The sequence below is a fragment of the Homalodisca vitripennis genome, chromosome 8 (genome assembly GCF_021130785.1).
Source record: "Homalodisca vitripennis isolate AUS2020 chromosome 8, UT_GWSS_2.1, whole genome shotgun sequence".
Taxonomy (NCBI): Eukaryota; Metazoa; Arthropoda; class Insecta; order Hemiptera; family Cicadellidae; genus Homalodisca; species Homalodisca vitripennis.
The window spans coordinates 107,478,567-107,493,702 of NC_060214.1; the positions used below are offsets into that span (position 1 = coordinate 107,478,567).

A 15,136-nucleotide genomic window follows, 5' to 3' on the forward strand; every position below is an offset into this window, starting at 1 on the left:
TAACTCGTTAAAAAAGTTATTTCATTTATTAGCATTTTTTGTATGTTTGTGGTAAATTTGTCTTGTAAACATACATATGTTATAGCAATAATGCTATGGTTTTTTTACACTACTGTATATTGTTTAGGTTAGGTTTTATTCATTTTTTAAATTTTTTAATAATAAAAACCTTTGAATCGATTAAAAAACTATTTATTTATCCTAGTATCACCTTTTAATAAAGTATTATTTTAAAATCATTTGTACATTAAATAAAAGATAACCAAGAAAAACACGTAAAATACATGAAATAAGCTAACTAATTAAAAAATTAGCAGAGTGTTAGTACTTAAATAGCTATTAGTAAAGTAGACCTTTAAATTGGCATTTAAACTGTTACGCAATGGTTGGCTCAAAATAATGTGGAGTGCTAACACGTCCATTGCAAAAATAAATAAGAGCTAGTGGGGAATCCGCCATGGTCTGCAATGCAGGCCGCTGGAGCTGTGGGACAGGCTAACGTATTTTAATTGGAGTTGGTGGGGAGTCTGCCCGTGCACCGCCATGGCCTGCAATGCAGGCCTTTGGAGTGCAAAGGGTTAATCAATTTAAGTCTTTCTATTTTCTTTTTATTATTTTTTCAAAGCTTTTTATTTAAATTTTTAGCAACATGTGCTTTATGACGTCATCAATATACAAGTCATTCATACCACAATTGGCTTTTCTGCGTAATTCTATTTAGTGTTTTTGTAAAACACGAATTTTGGTTATGTTTACTTCATTTTAATTAATCAAATCTTTTCCCGTATAAAGTTCAATAAATTTCTTCGTTATTAGTTAAATAAATTTCAATTCCGACAACATGTGATTCACTGACGTCACAGTCTGCCGATTCACTGATGTCACAGTCTGCCAATTCCCCGCGAATATTCAAATGTCGTAATTTGACCTGTTACAATACATCTGTAACACATAATGAGTACCATTATCAGGAATTCATGAGAAATATCAATGTGCGATGACTGTAATCATTATTATTTTAAAGTTTGACATTTAATTAAAAATCGGTATCAAGAACAAATCCAAATTGTAGAATTATGACAGAATTTATGTATAAGTAAAGAGAAACCTAGACCAGAAAGCAACCAAACATGAACTCAAGTACAGATAATTTTTTTAAAATTTGATCAATGTTAAAAACTGATACAGTTAAGTTCTTATAATAAGGCGAATTTTACAGTTTTGTTTACAGAGATTGAAAAATGAATAAAGAGTACATAATAATACTGAGCATACATTAAAAAACATTGTAAATGTCAAAAATAAAATGTTCAGTAAAAATAAAAACCAGTTTTTATTTCTAAAAAAGTATTTTTTTCACATAGTATAACAGAAACCTTTCATTTAGGTGGTAATTAGATAAATTTGAAACAAAACTACCTTTAAAAAGTAATTTAAACTTGCCAAACTATCCATGCAAGTAAAAACATTGTAAGTGCCTAAGGAGCAAGCAAAATATGATTCATATTCATTTTACTGATAGTTATTTTTCCGAATTCCCTGATTTGGTACGAGTTTTTCTGGCAATATTTCTTCAAAACAATCCCGAGCATATGGAGAAAGAAAGGGGAGCAGGTTGGTAATGTCACTTCTTTTCTTTTGTGGTATATTATACCTAATTCGAGCTGTACGCAGGATTGGATTCTTGAGACTTCCATTGTCACATCTTGTTTGTCGACAATGATTCCTGTAAACCACTTGACAACTTCAGATGCTCCTTTGGCAGATTGAAACTAGCCCAAGTCTTCAGTTGTAACTCTGCACTGTGAAGCTTTCGATTTACACAACTTTTTGGTTTCTATAAGGGTGTGGGAAACAGCTTTGAAACCATGGAACTCTTCATTTACAATATATGTGAAGGACTTTTCTGAGCAGCTGTCACAACAACTTCCATCAGAGTTAAACCTTTGAACAATTTCCATCTGTCATCAACTATTGCAAAATCCCTGTCACAAGGGAGAAATGTATGATCTTTAACTAATGAACTCTTCTTTGAAAGTACCTTTGGCTATCACTACTAAGTAAATGGCAACAATGTATTGAATTTTTTTGCTAGTGCTACAGAAACATGATTTAGAAGGTACTCATAAACACGTGAAGATACTTATTAGGCCTCTCAGCCATCATAGTTCTTGAACCATAAAAACATATGTATGCTTGAACTTTAACAGAATCATGTATCTATAATTACAACGAACAACTGTTGCAACAAGAAGCTAATACAAATTTAGTTCACCCTGGGCACTTTCAACGTTTTGAATTGCACAACAATTTTAGTTCCATTTTCTTGCACAAAAATTTTAGTTCCATTCTCTCCCACTATGAGTGATGGGATTGTTACAATGTTTTGTGCCAGCCAATAAATGGTGCTTCCAATATATTTCTGCAATAAAAACATTTTTGCATTTGTTTTGGCATTTACAAAGCTTTGTATGTACATTTCTTCAGTAAATAGGCTAAATAAGTGTTATATTAATTAAAAAAAGGTTTAATTTTATTCCTTATGTAATCAATCTGACACAGGTTAGGGGTATTTAATCAAATTTTTGTTTAAACCCCATGACAAATGTGTATTTCACTATTTCCTAACAAAGCAGATATTTTAGTGGATATTTAACTTCATTCCCCAATATTTCTACTAACTACTTACCCACTGATTAAATTTATTAGTTTGGTAAATAGCATAATTATTTCATAAATAACTACGTGAAAAAAAAAAAACTATATATAAGAAATAAAAAAAAATACTGTGGTAATGCAAATCTTCATGATACTTGTATAGAATTTGAAGAAGACATTATCAGATATCATCCTGGAAAAACACAAATCACCCCTCCCCTCACCAACATGATCCTATACAGTCTTCTGACCAAAGTTGACTTTCCATATTCCATCCTATATTCAAACCAAATAATCAAACTGCCAAAATATAATTAACAGCATATTTAATTTATAATTATTCAATCTATTCTTTCAAGTACCGTAATACAAAGATCTGTGACATGGAGCGAAAGACCTATCCCTGTAGATAAAATTTCATTTAATGCAAAGAAAGAAGAGACAGACCTAATAAAGCTACATATTATATTCAAACAAAAAGTTATCATATTAAAACCACCTTATTGTTTCCATAATTTATAATTTTAAAATTTAGGTACACATATTTAAGGAGCGGGGTGTAAAGTTTATTTCATTAAATAATGTGGAACAATGCAGACTGTAGTCAAGTTGACCGGTCTGTCTGTCCAATTACAGCAATTACAATCACCGTGAGACTACATAATTGTCGGTCCAGCGAGCAGCAAAAACAACGGTTGATCGGGCCCATTGAAGCCTAGCGAGCAGAGTCAAGGCCAGGGTGGTCGGGTGTAACCAGCCTTGCTACTTATACTGGGTCACGCCGTGTCAGTAGCCATAGTACCGTCTCACCATGTACTTCTCTACCCTCGCTCTACTACTGCTGGCGACCGTCACGTCCGGCCTACAGGTAAGCTACTCCTCACCAACATATGTTATTTGTAGAATATTTCAAAATTCAAGAGCAGAAAAAAAGTTTTAGGCGTGTTATGTACATTTGATACGGTTAAATTATGCACAAGTCCGTAAATATTTTGAGAAACTTTTAAAATATATAATATAATTGAAGGAGGAGCTCTTCTTATTGGAAAACACTGTTTTCTATTATTTGATAAAAGGAAAGTCACAATTATCCAATAATCTCATTTTGTCACACGAGCCCTTTCGACATCAAAGATGCCATCTCAGGTGTGAAACAACAATAAAATTATATAAATATTTTACAATTTAAAACGATTATCAGCTGAATAAAACTGAATACAAGATTTGTTTAATTAAGAGTAAAATAAAATAAATATTACTAGAGTTAATATAGTTATATTTTAAAGGAAGGGTGAATTTTGAATCGGTCCAAAATCATTGTATTTTATCTTTACGTCTTTTTATGTAGACAATAAACAATATATTATTTGTACAATTCATAGAGAATTACAAAAGCGTCAATAAAAATAAAGTGTCATAATATAGTAATCACATGGTCTTGTTAGGTTAGTTGAAGTTAAAAAATTCTTTAAAGTTAGTTAAAAGTTAAAAACACTATGAGTGAAAATTGTATAATGTTTCATAAGCGTTGAGTTCTTCTTGTTTATGGACTTGTTTTAATAATGTGAAGTTTTTAAAGGTGTGATTTGTTTATAATGCATGTTTGGCAATAGCTGATTTTTGAGTTTGTCTGTATTTATCAAATAATAGAAAATACAATGTAATGTTTTACTACTAAAGGCACCATTGCTATTCAAGTATGTAAAATAAATTACAAGTTTCAGTTTTACAAAATAATTTTTATCTATATAAAAATTATATAGATCAAATAGTTCAACTATTTGAACTATCCTTCATATTTTAACATGGGAGTTAAATGTTCTATTTGACAATGTCCACTTTGTTATTTTGATGGTACTAAAATTGTGTTTTGCCACATTACTTTAATTAACCCTGAAACAATGTTAGCTCCTGACTGACTCATGTAAGATTTTTGTATAATTGATGTATACTAATAAAGGCTCCACCAATGTATACACATATAATTATTTTTTAAATATTTCAAGGAATTATAATATATTATCATTATTTTGTACTTCTGTAATTAAAAACATTTCTGATAATCAACTAGTTAAAAATGTTCAATGTGGATCTTTTTTAAGTTTTTAAAAACTTTGGGCTATGGTGCTCTATTAAATATTGTATGTGTAAAGGAAATGTCAAATATAAAAGAAAAGTAGAGTTTTATACTAATTTAAACATATATTCTATAATTTATACTATCTGAGATACTAAAATTTACAAAATATTGTTGTTCTTTTGTGCACATTGTAATTTTTTCTACAATCAACAAAGAGTAAATAAAATTTTTGCAAAAGTAAATAACTACAATACATTTTTACATATAAATTCCTACTCCACACTGTGTCACTTAATAAAATTTAATTTGTCTTCCGTTATATAAATAAGAAACATATAAATAGATTTAAATAAAAAATATAACAACACAAATCAAAATACCAATCAGTAAAACCAAATAACAATATGTTTCTAATGGTCTTTTCAGGACTTTGTTGCTTTTTACGATCACAAAACTTTAGTATAAAGTTGACAATATAAGAAATTAAACAACTCAAAGAAAAATAGGGTTCTTGAAATATGTGAGATGAAGGGACAAATTTAACATTGTTGATAATTCTATTGCGCATTAATTAGATTAAACTTAACAAATGCCTAATTAATCGTTAAAAACTGTTGTGGACATTGCCTTGCGAAGTCGATACGAGCCTAGCACAAACAATAACCAGTTCAACACATGAAGTGATCCATAGGTGTTTGGGGACTATGGGGAGGTCTCAGATTACAAGCGTCAGGAAGGAGGCGAGGAGGGTGGACTGGACCACTCTGGTCATTGGACTGCCGGGGGGTCGGACCATGAGGGACGAGGCCACGGGGAGAAACTGCACAACTCTCACTTCTATGGTGGTTCAGGTAAGAGCAGTGAGTGAGGTACGTGGGACCAATATAAAAAGTGTTTCTAAAATTAATTGTTGACTATAAAGTATAAAACATGAAAGAAATCATTTATTATGAACAAACAATTAACTAGCAAAATTAAAGTTCAAACTAAATTTGGTACATCAATAATTTTATTAAATTGTCTTTGATTGCATATGGCACTTCATATTTCATTTTACAACAGAAGAAGATGCAATGTCACATCAAAAGCTTAAGTGTTAAATAAATAAAATTTGAGTTGTTTAAATTTAGCCAAATTAATTTTGTATAGAGAAACCACTAAACCACCAACCACTAAAAAAACCACTAAAGTGTCTCTTATAGAATAATAATAAGTTTAGTTACAGCGTTTCACTACCTTTTACTTAATCATTTATATTTCTATAGTTCTGTTTCCAAATAAATGAATGCTACACATTTTGGTACTAACATATTTTAACAAAGAGTAAAAATTACCCTAATTTACACTTTGTTGTTTTAAAACTACAATAATATTTAATTAAAAACAATTTTTAATATGTAATGAGTAAGTTTTATTTGAACTAAATTAGAAAAAAATCAAAATGTGTAAAAATAAAATCTAAATATAGGAATTTACATGAAACAAATCTAAGTTTCAATGTCTTCTAATAGATGTTCCTGGAGATCCAAAATTTCTCATTTTGACCACTGAAACGTAACTGACATCATTCCTCAATTAATTAAAGTCCCAAGAAAAAAAAACGATTATCGCTCAGTGGCTAGGTTTTGGAAAAGCGAACCGTATTGCTACAACTCTGTGTGTGTTGCAGGAGAAGTGGGGGAGGGCGGCAGCAAGGCAGGAGGCCATCTGAAGCAAAAAGTGACCAAGGGCTACCAGAACTACCACCACAAGGACGAGGTGGGCCGGACTACGAGCTACATCGACACATCCGGAGACTCCGGAGACCACTACGGCAACTATGACTCGGACCGTGCCTGGGGTAGTCACGGGCACGGTGGATCACACAGGTGAGTCGCTTTGTTAAAAATTTGTTTTCTAGGTCTCCAAACAAAAAGTTTGATTATTAAAAATACCATTTATGTATGTTTGAAGTCCATAGATGTTTCACTTTAGAAACTTGGATTTTAGTGTCTCAATGCTAATGAATTGTTAAAAATGCTATTATCTCTTAATACTAACGGTTTGTAATTTATATTAAACATAAAGCTTTTTTATGGGAAAATCTATACAGATTTGTTACAATTCATTATTATTGAGACTAATTCGTTTTTATAATGCAGTTTCAAACTTCAGCTCAATGTTAAAAGCTCCTCAGATGTATAGCTGCCAGCTATAGTTCCCTTTTAACCCGTTGATTAGTGAGTTTTTTTTAGTGCGCATGGCTCAAAAAGTGACTAATTTTTTTTTTATTTTTGAGTATTTTATTTTGGTTATTCAAATAAAAAAAAGGTAGGCCTACATCTGCGTCTAGGCTAACACTTGACGCGTTCACACTGTTAGGAAATAAATCACTATCCAATCCTTCGTCTTCACTACCCGAATCCAAAAAGAACTCGCGTATTTCATCATCATTTAGATGCTATGGCCAGCTATTGGCAACAAAACTAATTAGGTTTGTAATAAATCAGACTAATCACATGAGAAAAACAAAAACATAACCTCTAACACGGGTTTCAATGTCACGGCAAGAGGTAAACTACTGGTTCCCGCGAAGCCACTTGTAGGGGTTTGTTACTGAACAAAACAAAACTGAACGCTCCTACGATCTAGCGGATACTCTTAGAACTACTTGGGCCAGTGATGTTCCGTAGTACTTACCACAGCTGCTAGATGTCTTGAAATCAATATCCTTACGAGTCGCAAGTATTGCGGTGAAACTAAATAGTAAAACTGTTCAAACCGCAACAGTTGCATCGTTACTAACCTATACCTTGGCGCACTGCGCCGCAGATGCTGCGGCGCTACTAATCAGCAGGTTAAGTGTTGAATTTACGTTTATAAATTTGTATTATTTAAAAAAATAATTACAAAACCACTAAAGTAACCTGTTCTTGAGCCCATTGCCCAATCCTAACCTCAATGTGCCTGTTGCCAGGGACCATCATGCCTCTGGGTACTCCGGTCAGAACGGACTGACAGGCCAGAAGTTCTCCCAGAAGAAAGGGGACTACAAGGGAAACATTGCGGAAGTTATCTACGCCAAGAAACCAACTTACTACTCGAAACCATACCAGCCCCAAGTTCCTTACCCCTACTACTTCTACTAAGTTAGGCAACTCCTTTTGTATTGATTTGTATAAATATGAAGTGCAATAAATAGCTTTTATACTTCTATCTTAACAATGTGTTTTAATATTTTCTTTGTACTAATAACTAAAAATGTTCAAATTCATTTGGTATCCGAACAGTTATTATGTTGTGTAAAATACAATGTTTCGAGATTAATCAGTTCTTGATTCAAGAAGCTTTATTTTATAAGTTCTTGAAGATGGAAAAATTGTTTTGAAAATTTTCCCGGTTCTATGGAAGAATCCTGGTTTATTCCCGGTCCATTAAATTCCTGGTTTCCGGTTGGGTCGCCACCCTGGTTAATGGATATGTAAGAAATTTTGAATTTGATTGATATTGGTTTATTATACATTATACCAACCACTTAAATTTTTGTATGTTTTTAGTAAAATAACAACCACTTATTTTTTGTATGTTTTTAGTAAAATAACATCAAATACTTACCTGACCATAACTGTCCTGCAGGTATTAATAGAGTATTAACTGAATAATTACTCCACAAATTTTAAAACATAACATCTTCAAAGTTTCCAAATAGACAATTTACTTTTTAAAACCGTTGAATACAATGAACTAAATTATTATCCTTCAACTACACACAAATGGAACAGCATTACAGCGTACACCTACCTCTTAAAGAGTGTTTGAAGCCTGACGATGCGTGTATGAGGAGGAACTTGGATTTATTGTCTAGAAGCAGCTTGTTGTCAGTCTTCACCGCCTCTTGCATCATGAACTCGTGGAACTGGTCTCGGACAAAGCCTGGGCTGGCTATCAGCACGCACTTCACTATGTCAAAGTTGACGTGGCGCAAAATACCTTGCATAACGTTGTCGTAGAACTTTTGCAAACCCTATAAAATGTCAAATTATCATTTTTTCTTTCTTTTTAGACATCAAACACAATTATCTCTACAAACCTTTAATGCAACTTTTTAAAAAGAACTAGTGCAATAGCGTAGCTATTACCTTTTCATGTTGTTTGATGTTGCCCTTCCGTTTTCGAGGGATGACCTGGTCTATCTTGGCCCGAACTAGAGTCATGCTTGCGGTGATGAGACATATATGCGCCAGACCTTCCTGCATGATTACAGCAGCAACATCTGCATTCTGTAACAAAGTATCTCTTTAAATAATGGCAACATGCTTACAGTATTGGAATAAAACAATTTTAAGTTACTTAGTTTGTGGCGTTTGCCACTTTATTTTGTTGGTCTTTGGACGGACCGGGAGCTGTTTCCTTACAGCTGGTCGAGCCATCTGTTTTACCAGATGGTTGTTCTCTTTCTAGATGTTTCTGTGGCTTTCTGGCTTTTTGATTGGTTCTAGTATTTTCAGGTTTTCTAGATATCGGGAATTAGGTTTCTTGTCCTCTTCTCTTCTGACTTCGATAGGGCAAGGACATCTTGGAGTTTTCTGTGGTCGGAGTTACAAAATCAAAGCTGGCTGCCCGCTCCCTCTACGAACCGGCACGGTGTTTTGGTGTTAATATCGTATGCCTACCTTCCAATCAACGTTTCACGACCTCGTTTATTATTTAGGACCCAGTCTTTCCAAATTCAGTTTTCGAAAATCGTCGCATATTGGTAGCAGAGCGTGGTTTGAAATGGAAGGCTAGGCTTGCCGGTGGGAGCGGAGGAATTCTACACAGCTATGAGAGCTAAGTCCTAGTTTTAAGTTTTTTAAAGGGGTAGACGTTTTTCTAAATTTTTTTTAGTTTTCTAAATTTTCCTTACACTGCCTTTTTTACTCAAAATGTTAAACTTTTTCGAAGTAGCTTGTTTTTAATGTGCAAGTCTGAGCCAAGCAGTTCTTGCAACCAACTGCTACCTAAGCCTAGTTGTGTAATAATTGAACATGTGAGTGGCAGTATTTCTTAAACTTTAGTAACTTATTCTCACTAATTATTTAGGCATAGGTATTTGGTTGATTTTTTTTTAGCTTAAAATTTTACTTTAAACCAATTTTAATAAATTTTTTTTCTCTCACCAAGTTAACTCTTAACCTAACTTTTACTTTCACCTACAGTGTAGCCTGTTGCCTTAAACATACCTGGTACTTAATTACTTGTGCTTTCTAAACTTTAATTAGCACCTTTTAGTATTTTAATTTAAACTTTGGCTCAGATCTGTGCAAGTAAAGTCGAAGGATTTCATAGATGCTGTTGGTGACTGCGTATTGTACTGCCGCCTATGTATAGCCTACCTTTTGTTTTTAAAGTTCTTAGCTTTCTGGTTAATATTTGAAACCCCCATTCAGTTTCACCAGATTATTTACTTTGGGTTGGCTTATAATTAAAAGTGTTCTTTTTTATATAACTTGCCTTCCTTCTGATATTTCATCTCTACATCTGATTTAATTAAAATTTTTAACCTTTCCACACCTACCCTTAGTTCCAAATGCAATTAATTGTTGTTATTCTAGGATTTAATTAATTATTTAGTTATTTATTTATTCTTCCAGCGGATTTACTCCACTTGTACATGTTTTAAGTTGATAAGAGTTTAAATTTTTAATAGCTCTAATTTGATGATTTTGTCTACTGCGTTGAATTTATTCGAGTCTTACACAATTTTGTTATTTAATCTTAGTCTATACACAAGGTAAGTGAAGTGTTACTGTTAAATTTATCTGATATTTTTTCTACTTAGAAACATGTCAAACTTTTATGTAGGCCTATGCTATTTGATTGTTCGGGGCAGTTCAAGCTTAAGGGGTTGATTTAGTCTAACAGTTTGCAATTTTTTTTCTAAAACCTTCTTCAAAACTTTAATGTTATTGTAAAAATAATAATTCTTTCATAGTCTATTATTAAAAGCCCTTTGATTCTTTTGACTAGTGCCTGTTTAAATTAAAACAGTTAAAGTTAATATGGAGTACACCTTTAGTTTCAACTAGTATTGAAAGTAACATAGGCCTAGGCTTGTTTTGTAATTTTTATGAAGTTGCAGCTTGGGGTTGGATTTGACGTGCTGACATACATATAAGTGATTTAATTACTTACAAAACTAAACCTTCTTTCCAAAATGTTGAAACATCCTTTCTTTTACAAACTTTTAAAACTATAGTTTGCCACCTTGAGGGTTCACTATTTTATAATATACCAAACCCTAGTGGACTCTTTGGATTGATTGATATGTCAGCTTGCTTGATTCAGCTTCGGGTGTTTAGCTTACCTAAATTTCAGTTTAGCCTAATTTAAGCCTTAAGTGGTTAAATAATTTTTTTTTCCTTTGGTCTTTAATTTCTTAATTTTTAATTTTTCACTGGGGTTTTTTTTTTGGATTCTTGGCCTCAAAAGAGATTTTTTTTTGGGGGTGTTCTAAATTATTTACAGTTTTAAGGGAGAGTTTACTATTTAGGCTTGTGTCTTGTTCACTTGGGCCTTGTTGAACTTTATGTAGTAGTTACCGGTAGCGCTACTTTACGACTCGCTCCACATATATATTTTTTTTTGCTCTTCTACGGTACAGTTGCTCTTGCTTTTGATTAATTTTTGTTTACTTTGTTTCCCTCTCTTATTCTTTTAGGTTTTGAAAGGTGTTGTTAGGTTTTTTTGAATACTTTGAACTTTCTCAACCTTTTGAGAGGAAACAAATTGAGTCTACCCCCGACTGATGGCAGCCGACATTTTTTGCTCTGAAAGCCAAACTTTTGATTTTTTTTTCTGCCTACACCTGTTAGTGATACTGGAAGTTGGTTTCATGGTAATAATAAGGCAATGTACTTTATGCTTTTATTTATTTGTAATACTATAAATTTATAATAGTTTTTTTTACAACTTGTACTTTTTCACACACCACAGTAAAATTGCCCTAATGTTTTTCTGAATTTTTTTTTTACTGCTCTCTAGTTTGTGTGGAATATCTGTCCACGCTCTCATGTGTCTTTGATTAATTTATTGTTTAACTTGTTTGTTGTGATTTGTGTTTATTTATTGTTGATTATTGAACCTTTTACGAGATGAAGTTCTTCGATTTAAATAATGTTCCAAAGACTGTGTCTTGGATTAAAAAGTTGACTATTGAGGAAGCCCGCGAACAATGCAAGCTATGGGGAATTAAACCCAAGGATAAGCTTGATGCCATGCGTGTGCAGCTAAGTGAATTTGTGGCTCGGTCTAGCGAAGGGGTCGTGAGTGACTTGGAGGAATCTGCGGATGAACCAAGGGTACCCGTAACGGATGATTTAGTGGATAATCCCAGTTTAAAACAGGACGAAGTAGGAACTTGTACTGTGCTGCCCCCTGTAGTGCCGGTGGATCTTGGTGGTTTAGTGAAGAGTCTGCATACAATGACCTTAAATGCTATTGAAGCGACTGCTAAGACGGTAGCCCAAGAAATTGCAACCCAAAATAGGCCATATAACAGGGACGATGTCTCATTCCCTAACATTTTGCGGGATATGCTTAGAGAGGTACCCATTACTTCTGGTACAGATTTATTTCAGCTAACAGAATTTCTCGTAAAAATCCAAAAAATAGTAGAGTTAAATTTAGGTTCAGATAAAACTATTCTATTAAACGCTGTGGCACGCACTGAAGGCAGACTTCGTGATGTGTGGATGGGTCTCGTGAGTGCTGACTCTACCTGGCCGAATGCTCTGCAGACAATTAGGTTTACCTTTTTCTCATCTAGGGCCATTAGAGACATTCAGTCTAAACTCATGTATAGACAACAACGACTGTCAGAACCTTATGCTGATTATCTTACTGACATTGTTAGCATTTTCCAAATTCTTGGACCAGAAATAAGTGATGGCGAGATTTTTACAACTATTTTTACCGGTCTCAACCCTCATACTAGGGCAGCTTTTGCAGGTCTTCAACCCCCTACCACAGTACAACAACTGAAAAACATGGTTTCCATGATTGAGAGTTTGACGGTCAACACTGTTCAAGCTCCGTTAGGGTATGGCAATTCTGAATCTCAGGAAGCTGCAATAGATTCTAATAAAAATGTCACTTATGATAATACTAATTTACAATACGCTGGACATCTTTTCCAAAATAATCGTTATAATAACAGAACATTTTACCGTGGTTCGGGTACAAACTTCGACCGAGACGCCGCTAAGAGAACCCCCTATAGCACATTTTATCCAAACCATTCGTTTGGAGGTAACCAAAGGCAAGGAAGCGGGCCTTACAATAATAGTAGACCTTACCAGAACTTTCATTCTCAACCCAATAATTCTAGGCAGGGCCAAGTAAGGGCAAATGGCTATGATAATGCTTTCAATCAGCGGCTGAACCCCCAAGTTTGTAATTCTAATCAATTGCAAGATAATATGCTACCAGGGAACAATAGTAGGCCAAACCAGGAACGGAGGTTTTCCTATAATAGGAATAATCAAAACCATAATTATAGTTCCGCTAATCCTGCGGTTAATTTAAACTCCAAAAGGGGAATTCGCTGAAAGGGCCGGCATTCCCCAAGAAGACTAGGCCCATTAATCCTTTAGCTCCGGCTTTGCCCAAGGTCAAACCCCTAGAAATTCCTATTGCTTTTTCTAACATTAAGTCTTCTGCTGTGATTGATACTGGTTCTACCAGATCTATCGTAGCTAAAAGCGTATTTGATACTCTCTCTAAACTCAAGGGTGTCGTGAAGAAAGTTGAAGAAACTTCATTGACGGCTACAGCTGCAAATGGTTCAGATGTCTCCTTTCAATTTTTGGCCCATATTCATTTCAAATTAGCTTGTTTCTCTTGGACTTTCCCATTTCTTGTTACTAACAACTTACCGGTTCCTGTTTTGATTGGACTCGACTTCATTCAGGCCTCTGAAATGAGCATTAATGCGGCTCAACGCCAGGTGTCTTTTCCCTTTGACACTTCACTAGTTATAGCCGAAAACCAAGAGGATGAACAGGCAGAGGATGTTAGTTTGGGACCTATCTTTGGAGAGAGGCTTGATAATTCCCAAGTTCAGACATTTAAAAATATTCTGCGGTGTTTTCCCGAAACTGTGACCAAACAGCTGGGTAAAACTAACCTTTTGACTTATTCTATCACTGTCAAGTCAGACAAGCCGTTCAGGTGCCGTCCGTATCATTATGCTCCCCCGAAAATGGCTTTAATTCGTGAGCATATCGAAGGCCTTCTGGAGAAAGGCGTTATTAGACCTTCAACTTCCCCTTACTCCAGTCCAGCATTTTTAGTACCTAAAAAGGGAGGTTCTTCACGCCTGGTGGTTGACTTCCGCGCCTTAAACAATGTCTTGGAGCTCGATTCAACTCCGATGCCTACGGTAGAGTCTTCTTTTCAATTTCTAGGCAAGGCTAAGATCTTTTCTATGTTAGACTTGGTGTCCGCTTACAACCAGATACCACTTGATGAGGCTTCCAAGAAGTACACTTCATTTGTCACAAGCACTGGCCAATGGGAATACAATTACCTCCCTTTTGGTCTAGCTAGTGGTAGCATGATACTGACTCAGTTGATAAATAAAATCTTTGGTGATGTGAAATTTGATTTCTTGTTCTGCTATTTCGACGACCTTGTTATTTTTTCTGAAAATCTGGAAGATCACCAAAGACATCTCGATTTAGTCCTTGACCGACTTAGTAGGGCAGGGTTAACAGTTAACCCAGAAAAGATGGTCATTGCCTCTCATAAAATAGAATTTCTAGGCCACGTCTTCGAAGATGGGAAAGTTACCATCAACCCAAATAGAACTCGCCCTATCGACAACTACCCTCAACCCAAAAATACTAAGCAGCTTAGCAGGTTTCTTGGAATGTGTGCCTTTTATTCTAAATTTATTCCCAATTTCGCGTCAATCTGTGAGCCGTTGAATAGGTTAAAGAGAAAGGATGTAAATTTCATATGGGGTGAGGAGCAACAGAATGCTTTTCACAAACTTAAACGGTCTTTAGTCTCTGCTCCGGTCCTACGCTTACCAAATTTTGATGCCCCGTTTATTCTGTCAACTGATGCTTCAGGTACTGCTGTAGGTGCAGTGCTGTCTCAGGAAATCCAGGGCCAAATATACCCTATAGCTTTTGCGAGCCGTCCTTTAAATGTACACGAGAGGAACTATTCAACTTTCCATTTAGAAGCTTTGGCAGTAGTCTATGCCTTTACAAAATTTAGACAATATTTAGAGCATCGTTCCTTCACGCTTGAGACTGACAATTCCTCACTCTCATGGTTACTTAACAATCCTCGCCAGGTAGGAAAAATAGCACGTTGGACCACTCTCATCAATGCCTTTCAATTTACTGTCAAGCATGTTAGGGGCAAAGA

The 15,136-nt window shown here is 34.6% G+C and overlaps 2 protein-coding genes across 2 annotated transcripts in view; one reads left to right on the top strand and one right to left on the bottom strand.

Moving 5' to 3' along the window:
* LOC124368309 (protein pelota-like) overlaps positions 1 to 15,136 on the bottom strand; it is a 64,414-nt gene that overhangs the window by 21,915 nt on the left and 27,363 nt on the right. The window contains 2 exon segments of the mRNA XM_046825583.1: positions 8,519 to 8,741; positions 8,857 to 8,997. Of these exon segments, the coding sequence (XP_046681539.1) occupies positions 8,519 to 8,741; positions 8,857 to 8,997 (364 nt within the window).
* LOC124367848 lies at positions 3,024 to 7,939 on the top strand. The gene is made up of 4 exons (XM_046825009.1): positions 3,024 to 3,526; positions 5,430 to 5,589; positions 6,408 to 6,606; positions 7,695 to 7,939. Exons 1-4 carry the CDS (start codon positions 3,470 to 3,472, stop codon positions 7,864 to 7,866), a joined length of 588 nt encoding a protein of 195 aa, XP_046680965.1. The 5' UTR covers positions 3,024 to 3,469; the 3' UTR covers positions 7,867 to 7,939.

Coding starts and splice junctions, on each gene's coding strand:
- LOC124367848 (XM_046825009.1), top strand. CDS start 3,470: ATGTACTTCTCTACCCTCGCTCTACTACTGCTGGCGACCGTCACGTCC. Junction 5,590..6,407: donor TCACTTCTATGGTGGTTCAG/GTAAGAGCAGTG, acceptor TGTGTGTTGCAG/GAGAAGTGGGGGAGGGCGGC. Junction 6,607..7,694: donor GGGCACGGTGGATCACACAG/GTGAGTCGCTTT, acceptor GCCTGTTGCCAG/GGACCATCATGCCTCTGGGT.